This window comes from Dipteris shenzhenensis, chromosome 6 (assembly GCF_047967505.1).
Source record: "Dipteris shenzhenensis isolate YYH24624 ecotype China chromosome 6, Dip_SZ_1.0, whole genome shotgun sequence".
Lineage (NCBI taxonomy): Eukaryota > Viridiplantae > Streptophyta > Polypodiopsida > Gleicheniales > Dipteridaceae > Dipteris > Dipteris shenzhenensis.
This window is the reverse complement of record NC_141601.1, coordinates 25,712,881-25,725,069: the sequence shown is the minus strand read 5'-3', so window position 1 is coordinate 25,725,069 and position 12,189 is coordinate 25,712,881. Positions and strand designations below refer to the sequence as shown.

At 46.9% G+C, this 12,189-nt stretch overlaps 2 protein-coding genes across 2 annotated transcripts in view; both read left to right on the top strand.

Moving 5' to 3' along the window:
- Positions 1 to 477: 477 nt before the first annotated feature.
- Positions 478 to 2,992, top strand: LOC147900974 (uncharacterized). The gene is made up of 2 exons (XM_087376408.1): positions 478 to 561; positions 865 to 2,992. The coding sequence occupies exon 2, from the start codon at positions 920 to 922 to the stop codon at positions 2,990 to 2,992; it is 2,073 nt and encodes a 690-aa protein (XP_087232534.1). The 5' UTR covers positions 478 to 561; positions 865 to 919.
- Positions 2,993 to 8,813: 5,821 nt separating this feature from the next.
- The window catches only part of LOC147900973 (F-box protein SKIP17-like), a 40,155-nt gene continuing 36,779 nt past the window's right edge, over positions 8,814 to 12,189 (top strand). The window contains exon 1 of the mRNA XM_087376198.1: positions 8,814 to 9,155. Coding sequence (XP_087232324.1) covers positions 8,916 to 9,155 — 240 coding nt within the window. The 5' untranslated portion in view covers positions 8,814 to 8,915. The remainder of the gene's footprint in view (positions 9,156 to 12,189) is intronic.

The window sequence follows — 12,189 nt, the reverse complement described above, 5'->3', positions numbered from 1 at the left end:
TCAAATGCTTAATCTACACTATGTAATGCCACATCCATTTCCCATTGCCATTTCTTGGAAATGTCCTGCGGTAGGCTGTGGTCATGTATTGTTAGGATTCTGGTTGGGACCAATCGTTCCGTCCTTCTTTCACCTTTGGCAACGACCAAGAAACCATGTTCTGCGTTGGATATTGTTGACAGACGTGGCGACGTGCGAAGCTACATATCATCTCGTCTTCCTTAAATGAAGAGCTCCTAATCGAACGGTTGAGATCAACCGCCGTGGGACCTTGACGTAATCTCTTTGGCGCGCTAGAAAATGTCCAAAATTTGGAAGAAGGCCCCCTCCTACTAGTGTATGAGGTTCTCACGTAAAAGAAAGTTTCTAGACGCGTCTCGAGAAAAAGTCACCGTTCCAAGAAGATTGCAGGCAATTTCGAGGAATGTGACTAGACCGTCTATAAATTAAGAACGCTTGACGAAGTAACAGAGTCCAGTTCTGAAAGCCATTCATCTGCTAGTGTTCATCACGTAGCGATTCGTGTTTCAACATCGTTTCTTTCTTGCAAGCTCACCCCAGGTACTCAAGTTTTCCGCACTTGCCTAGATTGCATTCCTCTTATATCTTTTCCAATATACTATACGTTCAAATTCAATCTTGCTGATACTCGTTCAAATCGATATATGGACTGTGGATTGATTCCTGGTGATTCGTGATCTGTACACGATAGTAGATTCCTGTCGATGTTTTAATCAGCCCAGATGTTGCGCGTGTAAGCCTGGTTTACATATGGTTCAGATCATGCAAGTGTAGGCTTGTGGGTGGTGGAGATATTGTAAATATCTCACAAATGCTGATCATGTCGTCCTTGTGAATGCGCAGCTCGAATATCTAAAGTTGTCGTTGTCTCTCCCCACACCTCCCAGTTTTTGACAAAATGGTGAGAACAATGGCTGTGCTGCCAATTCGAGTAATCGATATCCCTGCCACGCTCGCTACCACGGGAGGAATCCGCCTTGAAAAACCAATGGAATGGGATTTCCATGTACTGTCTCATACATGGAGCGCAGATATTCGCGCGTTGTCAGAGAAAGTCGGTAAGATGCTGACGAAGCGAATGGATTTAGATACTATCGAGAGTGCTCCGGCTTACAACCGTGCTTTTGAAAATGCTAATTTCAAATACGATCCTGAGTCCAGTGAAGCTTACGACCATCTGAGAGACCTTCTAATTGTGATCATGAAGGATGGAGTGAAAAGGCTATGGTTTGATGCCCTGTGTATTGATCAAACAAGTAAGGACGAGAAAAGTCGGGAGATCTCTCGCATGGCAGATTACTACAGCCGCAGTCAAGGTTGTTACGTTCTGACTTTTGGTGTTGGCCGAGGTTATAGGCTTTGGAGTGACATTGAGGAAGTGATGCCGAGGTGGTTTCAAAGGGTGTGGACGCTGCAGGAATTTATCCTCCCTAAGAAATTGACCTTCCTTGTGGAAGACTTGGATGCAAGACTGGTTCAAATGGTGGAAGGATTAAGCTGTACATCATGGGACTCCACTTTGGGCTTCTGTAAATGCTGCGTTCCTTCAGACTTGCTGGAGTTTGATCCTCCTTCCATTCGTGAATTTTCGCACCGAGAAAATAATGCTATGTACCGTGCTCCTAAAGATGTTGTCGATTCTGTAGATGGTGTTTGCCCAAAGTGTAAGACGGGTATGCTGGTGAGGGGGCCAAGTTATGTCAATGGAAAGCAGATTCACTACGTCGACAGGGAAGCCTACCTTTTCATAGTGCGAGCCGGTATCATTATAGGACAAGGATCAACAAACAAGAAGCACGAGGAAATGTTGTGCGGTCTATTTGGGCTGTTGCAGGAAGCTGGTAAGGGCGATCCACGGTTGACTATCCTAAAGATTGGCGAGCGGTTTTGTTCCCACCCGGAGGATAGAGTCTTGTCAATATTAGGGCTTCTAGGTGTGAACGTGGAAAGCAATGAGCAGTTGAGAACAAATAAGACCTTGGATGAACAGATCATTGAAGCAGCCCAGAAGTGTCATCCTGACACACTAGTTTTGCTCTTTGCCGCAGATGGGGTGGGCTACCCCACAATCGGAATGTCTTGGGCTCCCAATTTTCGGGACAGTTGGGAGTCACTAATTTGTGGGTGGAATGACAACTCACATTGTCATGTTGATCGTGATACCAAAAAGCCATGGATTGGCGGGATACAATGCTTTCGAAGAAAGGTGGAGGTACAAGGGGTAAGCGCAGCTGGGATTAAGCTAGCGTGCAAGAAGGTGAACGGTTACGTGAGAGCAATCTGCAAAGAGGAGGCAACTGATGCAGCTGGGAGTAGCGCAGCCACCCATGACCTCTTTTGTAGCAATGGCGAACGGATCATGTCACTGGAGGCCAGCACTTGGATGCCTGACTCGGTGCCCACCGAAAAAGGTGAGATTGATCACGTAAAGTGCAGGACAGTAGATGGCAAGTTTCAGATCATCTATCTAGTAAGCACAAGTGACAACCATTCACGATTCAGCATGACAGTGGCTACTAAGAAGCTTCCTAGGGATGCAAATAAGCAAGCGACTAGAGCTTTAGCATGTTTGGATGTTTGTATGGTGCGGCTGGGGTGCGTCGAAGATGATGGAACAGTCCTAATAATGGTGTGCTTGGAGGACAAGGAGGAGCTCCACAAGATAGGAATTATAGCTGTCCCAAGTAACCAAAGTAACACCATTTTTGGGGGCACGGTCACAGAAGAGTGCACCATAGGTGGGTTCGGCAGGGATCTAAGCAAATACGTGCTATTGGATAGTGGGGCTCCAGGAGGAGTAGAGGAAGAAGATGAAGAGAGGCTCTACATGGTTTGCAAAGGCCTCCTTTGCCCCCCTATGGGAGGCCCTCCTGTGCCTGAATGCATCAGCCCCCGTCTTTCAAAAATCATAAAAGGTCGTTTGCCAATCCCTGAATTCCAATCCATCCATCACCAGCTCAATCATTTGTAGCCCTAGAATGTGGCAAAATTCTACGAGAGAGCTCAAGGGGTTCACCATGAGAGAGGTCTCTCTCATGGTGAACCCCTTGAGCTCACTTCAAGAGCTAAACATTATTCAACATATCATTAGAATAATTTACATCAAGCACAACAAATTAATGTAAACAAAGATACAAAACAAACACATCTAATGGTGGATTCAGACACTGTAAAATGGCCCCATGGGCTTTCATGTAACTCGGTTTTGGAATAAATGGTCTTCTCACTATCCATATTATTTTGATTTGTCCTTATAGTTGTTCCACGAGATGGAGGAGTATAAAGTTTTTTGCTTTGTCATGGAACTCTGATTTAAAATGCATCCCCTAATAGTCCTAGAGTGTGGATATGTATAAATGTATGTATAATATTATATATATATTCTTTCACCCTCGACCATTGGGTGCAAGTTCCACAAGCATGGTCAACTCATGCACACATGACACAAACACATGTACACACACAACCACATGTACACAGGAGCGGGTCTCTAACCCATCGTAGACGAGTTATGCAACTTGTATATATAAGTGTGTGTGCATATATATATATTTCATACCCCCACTCGACACTCACCCAAGCTGGACCAGTGTGTTGAAAAATACAAGGGAATGAATCACTCAAACCTCCAGTCAAGATCTCTCCCACTCTTCTTGACACTCAACTCAGATAACTGATCACAGATGCAATAAACACTCACTCAGAGATAACTTAGACAGAGAGAGAGAGAATATATTCATCCACCAGATGGTGGGCAGAAAACTAGCTCCAGGGGAGCAATACAAAACTTAGCCAAGTGCTGAGGAGAACTGAAGGAACTCTCTCTGTCAGAAGAAACCAGCTCTGAGTGCACAGCACAGCCTATGACTGAGGCTTTCTGTCCTACACTGGATGATGGATTGGAGGCAAGTGTGGGCCTTTTATAGGCACTACCCAAGCCTTCTGGACTGGGGCCGACCAGCACGGTCGGTCCCCTAACTGGTGGCCGACCAGAATGTTCTGGAAATCCGACCAGGGTCGGCCCTGATCGGTGGTCCTGGTTGGGCCGACTGGCCCTGCCATAGGCCCCTATAAAAGGGTGCCCTGTGCAGCCAGTCCATGAGACCTTTGTTGCTTCCAGGGAGGCACAGGACCCCCCCCTTAATTTTCTGCTGTTTGCAGACAGCAACCAGCCCGTGTGCTGGTTGCCTATGATGTCTGTCTGGGTCTCTCTTTCCCATCCCTCCTACCTCTCACTGCCCCTTGTCCCCTCAAAACGGGGGCTCACAGGTGGGCACAGTGAGTCTCTAACACCCCCCCTCAATGTCACAACTGTGGGCCAATCCCCATGCGTTTGATGAGGTGCTCCATCTGTTCTCGAGGGAGTGCCTTTGTGAAGAGGTCGGATGAGTTGTCGGCAGTGGGGTAGTAGATAAGCTCGATCACGTCGTCGATGATGAGCTCTCGAACAAAATGGTAATGAACTTCGATGTGCTTGGTCCGCGCATGGTACACAAGATTCTTAGCAATAGCTATGCAACTCTGATTGTCACACATCATCAGCACTGTCGCATCCTCCTGACACACATCCATGTCCTCTAGAATCCACCTCAACCACAGTGTCTCACAAGCTGCTGTACAAGCAGCTCTGTATTCTGCCTCTGTAGATGAAAGGGCCACTGTGGGTTACTTAGCCAAGAGATGGCACCAGATGCAAGTAAGAAACAATATCCTGTTGTCGATCTTCTGGTGTCAGCATCACCTACCTAATCATTGTCACAGAACCTGCCTAGTTCGATGCTTTTGGTGTAGGTGATCCCATAGGTGCAAGTACCCTTTAGATACCTCAGCACCCGTAAACCTGCATCCCAATGACTCTTCCTGGGAGAAGTAGAGAACTAGCATAATAGCCCAACTGCATAACAAATATCAGGTCGTGTATTGGTAAGGTAAAGCAAACTTCCTACCAATCGTTGATACAAGGGAGTATCAACCGGCTGAGATGTGTCGTGAACACTTAGCTTGAGCCCGCCGACCTCCATGGGAGTTAATGCTATTCTACAATCCTCCATCTGAAATCTCTTCAGAATTTCTCTGCAATATTTCTCCTATGAAATGAAGATCCTGTCTTTGGCGTGCTTTACTTCAATCCCAAGGAAGTAATGTAATAACCCAAGGTCAATCATCTCAAACTCAAACATGAGTAGTTCCTTAACCTGTGAAATCTTCTTGACATGATCACCTGTCAAGATAAGATCATCAACATAGAGGATGAGTACCAGTCGCAATCCCTTCTCAATGAACAAGTAAAGGTTTGCCTCAGAAGGACTCCGACTGAAGCCCTATCTTCTAAAAGAATATATCAATCCTTTGGTGCCAAGCTCTGGGGGCCTGTTTCAGCCCGTATAATGCCTTCTTCAACCTGCAGACTTTTAATGGGGACCCTGGATCTTGAAAGCTCGGTGGCTGCTCCACGTATACCTCCTCCTCCAGGGTTCCATTAAGGAATGCGGACTTCACATCCATTTGAAAAATAGACCACTGGAAGTGGGCAGCAAGAGCAATCACTGTCTGGATAGTAACCATGCGGGCAGTGGGAGCAAAAGTTTCATCAAAATCCATACCTTCAGTTTGAGCAAAACCTTTCACCACCAACCTTGCTTTATACTTATCCAAGCTGCCGTCGGATTTGTATTTAAGTTTGTATACCCACTTAGTGCCCATAACTTTCCGTCGCAGGGGCCTGGCCACTAAGTCCCATGTATTGTTCTTCAGGATAGCATCCATCTTTGCCTTCATGGCAGCCTGCCATTCTGGATTGTCCTTCGCCTCCTCGAAGGTCCTTGGCTCATCAAGTTGAGCCACCAAAGCAAAATTCACGGATGGGGCCTTTTGAAGACGTTGAGACCGACGCAATCCGGAACTGCTACTCTCAGGGAATGCGGTGACTTGAGACTCTTCCAATGTCCGTAGGTACCATTGGGGCAATCTTTTCTGCTTCTCTGTGGGAGGAGGAGCGGGAACTTCTTCTAGAACATCCTGCTCTTCCTGAGTATCTTGTGGAACATCAGCTTTTGATTTTGTCACCTCTTGGATGGTCAACCTGGGACGGGGTGGGTTTGGGGGTTGAACAATCTCCTCCTCCTCAATCTGAGGCTCCTCCTGGGGTTCAGGTTCCTTTTCAACGAAGACAACATCCCGACTGATGAGTATTTGCTTCTTTACTGGGTCGAAGAGGCGGTAGGTCTTGGATTCTTCACTATACCCAACAAAGATACATTGTCTGCTTCGGGAATCAAGCTTGGTCCTGTCTTCCTTGTGCACATGCACCCATGCGTTAGAACCAAAAATGCAAAGATGAGAGATAGAGGGCTTCTTACCATAAAATGCCTCATATGGAGTCTTGTTCTTGACAGCCTTTGTCTTGGTCTGGTTGAGAATGTGTACGGCTGTATTGATAGCTTCACTCCAATAGGCTTTAGAAAGATTCCTTCCACGGAGCATAGCAAGCCCTATCTCTGTGGTAGTTCTATGCTTCCTCTCGGCTACCCCATTTTGTTGAGAAGTATGTGCCGTGGTGAGTTGTCGCTTGATCCCATGCTTGCGACAAAATGTGTTGAACTCACTTGAGGTGAATTCTCCCCCCCTGTCTGTGCGGAATGTCTTGACATCCTCCCCTGTCTCCTTTTCAACTCTGGCCTTCCAGTCTTTGAATTTCTCGAAAGCCTGAGACTTTTTAGCCAAACAATATACCCAGGTCATTCTACTGAAATCATCCACAAAGAGAAGTGAGTACCTGGATCCTGCCCATGATGCTGTAGACATTGGACCACAAATGTCGGTGTGAACCAACTCAAGTGGTTTGCTCGCCCGAAACGAGGCCTCTTGTGGGAACTTATCCCTGTGTTGCTTGCCTTCTAGACAAGCCCTACAGACATCATGCTTGCCTGTAATTGGTGGAAGTCCATCCACCATCTTCGACTTTGACATTTTAGCCAAGATTCCATAGCTGACATGACCGAAGCGCTCATGCCAAAGTTTGGACTTTCCATTGTCTTCATGAACCAACATTGCTTGAAGCAGGAGTGGACCAAGCTCTTCAAAGGTGATTGGCTTAGTCCGTTGACCTGCAGTGACCGTAGTCACAAAACTTTTGAAACTCCGTGGTAATTTGTGGAGTGTGAGCAATGCCAATTGACTCGTGTCCACCTTCTAACCAACCGCTACGAGCTGGTCTCGCACAACTTTCACCTTTGTCAGATGATCATGCACACTATCACCCTCATTCATATCAAGATTATAAAGCTGATGCTGAAGCGTAATGATACGAGCTGTATTATCGGTTTCATACAGCTCCTTCAGTATAGTCCACGCCTCTGAAGATGTCTCTGCCAACTGGATATGAGGAATCACAGCATCTGCTGTTGTGCCTATAAGCATTGCTAAGGCTTGAGCATCCCTCTCCTCCCATGCACAGAGTTCATCCGCATTTGCTTCAACTAAAACTTCACCTCTTTTGTCCACAAGGTCCACCGGCTTCTCTTCGGTCCCATTCACAATCTTCCACAACCTCTGTGCCAACAGATGGCTTCGGATCTTGACTTTCTAGATTGGAAAGTTCGTTCCATCGAGCTTTCCAGCTTCACCGAAATTGGGGATAAATGAAGGAGGAAGATGACTGGAGAAGGAGGAAGGACGAGCAATGGATGTAGAGGCTTCTGAACGCTAATCCATCTTAGTGAAGAGCAAAACTGAATAACTGAAACAGAAATAAATGAACTGACCTGAGCTGAAAACAGAGTCGCCTTATTGCCAAGGGACTCCTTCCTTCAGAGAGTGCTTTGATGAGGAAGAGTCGAGACCCTATAGCTCTGATACCATGTTGAAAAATAGAAGGGAATGAATCACTCAAACCTCCAATCAAGATCTCTCCCGCTCTTCTTGACACTCAACTCAGATAACTGATCACAGATGCAATAAACACTCACTCAGAGATAACTTAGACAGAGAGAGAGAATATATTCATCCACCAGATGGTGGGCAGAAAACTGGCTCCAGGGGAGCAATACAAAACTCAGCCAAGTGCTGAGGAGAACTGAAGGAACTCTCTCTGTCAGAAGAAACCAGCTCTGAGTGCACAGCACAGCCTATGACTGACCTGCACTGGATGATGGATTGTAGGCAAGTGTGGGCCTTTTATAGGCACTGCCCAGGCCTTCTGGACTGGCCGACCAGCAGGGTCGGTCCCCTGACTGGTGGCCGACCAGAATGTTCTGGAAATTCGACCAGGGTCGGCTCTTGTCGGTGGTCTTGGTTGGGCCGACTGGCCCTGCCATAGGCCCCTATAAAAGGGTGCCCTGTGCAGCCAGTCCATGAGACCTTTGTTGCTTCCAGGGAGGCACAGGGCCCCCCCCCTTAATTTTCTACTGTTTGCAGACAGCAACCAGCCCGTGTACTGGTTGCCTATGATGTCTGTCTGGGTCTCTCTTTCCCATCCCTCCTACCTCTCACTGCCCCTTGTCCCCTCAAAACGGGGGCTCACAGGTGGGCACAGTGAGTCTCTAACATAGTGGGCATAAGTTCCAAAGGCTAGTCAACTCATGCACACAACACACCAACACACACACACACACACACACACACACACACAAACACGCACACGCGCACACACACACACACACACACACACACACAAAAGCACAAGCAGAAGCTAGGAGAGAGGGCAGAGCCTCCAAGATTTTGAACTCGGGAAGTGGGGAAATGCTCGGACCACTTGGAGGGGTAAAGTGTGGAAAGACAAAGCTCTAACTGGGAGATGTATATGTATCCATGGACCTTCTTCTTCCTTAATTCAAGACCCTCTTCCCAAATGCCCTTCCCCCTCCAACCTCCAAACGCCCTCGTCCCCTTCTCCCATGGATTCCCTGCTCGAAGCCCTCCTCCTCTCATCAGACCCTTCTAACCCCTCCCATATTCCCCTCGCCCTCCACCAGATCCTCCTCCGCCAGCCCTCCGACCCCCTCAAACTTGCCCTCCTCGACCGCTCCCTCGCCCTCGCCTCCCACTTGCACGATGCCGCCACTCGCCTCCGTCGCCAGCACGATGCCTTCCACAACTCCGTCGCCTGGCCCCTCACTCATGATCTCACTATCAAGGTAATGCTCCCATCGGTTTCTCTCGAGTAGGAACGCTGTTCGGGGGACTCTTGTCCACTCTCCAGACGATGTAAAAATTGGGTATTTTGTGGGGCGGCAATACGTGCCTTGGCGATGTGCATTCCTGCTGCACTCGGGAGAAAGCGTGCAAGCTTTCCGGGGCAAATGCGAATGGTGTTAGTCAGGCCATCGATTTCAGGAAAAGTTGCAGGTGGAGTGCATTGTGTTGAAGCTCATGTGGGTTTCACGTTTAGCACGATTCTTGCTACTTACCATGACGCAACGTTATCATGGTCATACAATGGTTTTCTGTACTATTAAAATGTTCTGTGAGCTTACTGGTATGCCAATTACGTAGTTTCATTGACATAACGAGACTCATTTGCTGCATTCTCCATGTTTTTGTCTCGGATGATTATTCGTCAGCAAGGCTCAGTCCTATGCGGTAGACCTGATAGAGGGCTCTTAAATCATTCCCTTAGGTTCCTCCAATTGTTGTGTGTTAGAATGGGGTTGACCCACAATCCCCTCCTTCCAAACCGGCCGACTAGGGAGGTGGGCTGGCCAGCCTGTTTCCCTGATTGATTGTTTCTAGGGGCTCTTGCTGGTGACATGCGGCAAAGAGAGCCCTAAAAATTGAGTGGCTCTGTCATCTGTTTAAATGCTCTCTCGTGCGTTTAGTTTCTTCCCCAATGAGAGCTACGTCATCATGCAACCATCTATTGGCAGTTTCCAGAGACATTAGCCCATATCAGAATGGAAAAAAATACCCTATAGGCAGTTAACATATGGCGTCCATTGCATCTGGTTAGGATCTAACAATTACCGCTTTAAGAACGTGACCAGACTTTCCTTTCATCCCTTTGAATCAAGAGCCTCTTCATACTATACTAATGAAGTCTAAATGGTGCCTAACAGGCAGGTAACGTGTGCATTGCATCTTGGGCAGGATGGATGCATGTGTTATCTTCCTTAGCTCTAAGTCTACTAAGAATAAGGACAATGCCGAAGTACTACGCATGCTCTTGTTGAGTTAGAGTTATAGAGGCATTGTTGCTACCACCTACTAGCTCCCTGCTGAATGAAAGATGAAGCGTCGAGTTGGTTGGCTGCTTACAGTTGCTGATTGCTGGCTGGAGGCCCTCTGATAATTATTCTCTCTTGATCCTGACTGGTTCTCAAGTCGATGTGCCAGTGGTGGATCTTGGGTGAAGATGGTCAAGCCCGTCTACTCTCTGCTCGAGATTCTCTCTGAAAGGTCAAATAAATCAACTCGTGTAGGTGAAGGTAACTGATCATGGAGACTCAGCGTAAGTTACTTCTCTTGTTTGGAAATGGTGGAACCTGCTTGATCAAATGCTTTGGACAATTAGATTGATCTTGCTTAAGTGCCTTTTGCTAAACTGGTTGCTGGGGCCTGGATAACAATTGGAGATCTGAGGAAGCGTGGATAGATTGGAACCTAAAGAACGAGCTTTGCTTCTGTATTATTCAATGATGACTATGGACATAACACTATATGCGGACCCCATCTTTTGGTCCAGAAAAAGGATAACACAGGCAGCATGTGTGCGGAAAATGGTGTACTTAAAGCTTATAGGTAAAAAAATTCCACTCAACATGAACATCTCTGGCCCTCTAGCTTGTGAAGGGCATTCGATAATGCCAAGAAGACTAGTTTCTTTTTGGAAGAGGTGCACTACCTTTGGTACATTATCAGCCCTTTGGTATGCTGTTGGATCTTTCAAAGGTTAAGGACATTGTTGAGTGGAGGGGCTATAATACAACAAGAAGGAACTGCAATAGACCATGTAGCCCTTTGAGAAGGATGATATGTTTATAGACTAAGATCAGGCTTTGTCTTCTTTGGTAACAAGTCCTCTTAAGCACTTGGGAAAAATATTGAGAACTAGCAATCTAATTGATGTGTATCATATTTTCACCAACAGCTGCGAGGTGATCCTTGATAACCTTGACCTTTGTTAAAGGCTCACTTACTAGATCTCTCCTTCCTCCATCTTCATTGTAAACAATTGGTTTCGAAGCATTAGGATCCTACTAGTTTTGTTTGTCTTGTACAAGGCTTTCAGGATTGGGAAGGCCTCCAATGATGTATTTTCCTCAGTCCCATCTAGTTTTGCCAATGTCAAGTCGGGTTATGACATCTGTAAATCCATATGATCTTGAAGAAACTGCACATAGATCAATTTGCTACCCGTATATGTTTGAATCAGGAACCTATTTGGAGCTTGAGTTGCCAAGGCGCTCTTCCTCCATATGTCCCAGATCCAATCTTTTGCCAACCTCAGGGTATTCTTTCAAGCCAAACATCACCTTGTTGACTCTGATACCACGCTAAAGATCAACTTTGGATAAGCCTTGCTTTCTAGGCCAGGCATGTGCAGCGGAAATATACGAACTCACAAGATCACACACTGACACAGCTCCCACTTGACGGGCTCAAACAGGCATGAATAAACTCCATGCACAGATCTGGAAATAGACAGCAAGATATTGCAACCAAAACATGTATAGATGCGGTCACAAAGCAGGACCAAACTGAGTATAAGAGAGGATGTTAAGTGGCCGACCAGTCTTTGGGTCAGCTGACCCTACAGACCTGCTGTACTACTGACCTAAAGCAGCCCCACTGGCTGACCAGCAGCTGCCATGGGGATCTTTAAAAGGCCTCACCTGCCCATATGCAGGGTTTGGTGCAGTTTAATCTGCCCCACCAAAGGGGCCATATGATGGCTGCTCTCTGCACATATACCAGGGCCCTTCTGTGGTCCAAAGGATGGTTGACATCATGGCTCTTCAAAACAGAATTAAATCTGCTCTGATGGGTTGATCTAAATCAGAGACAAAAAGGATTATGTGCTGCCCATGCGGCAGCCTCACTTTTTCCCTGATCACCCCATTGTCGCTCCCCCTTTGCACTCCTCATTTGGGGCTTACATCATACATGTGGGGAGCTAACCCTTTCTTTCCAATAGGCTGACGTATTGTATGCCATTTAGCTCTTAATGGTGGC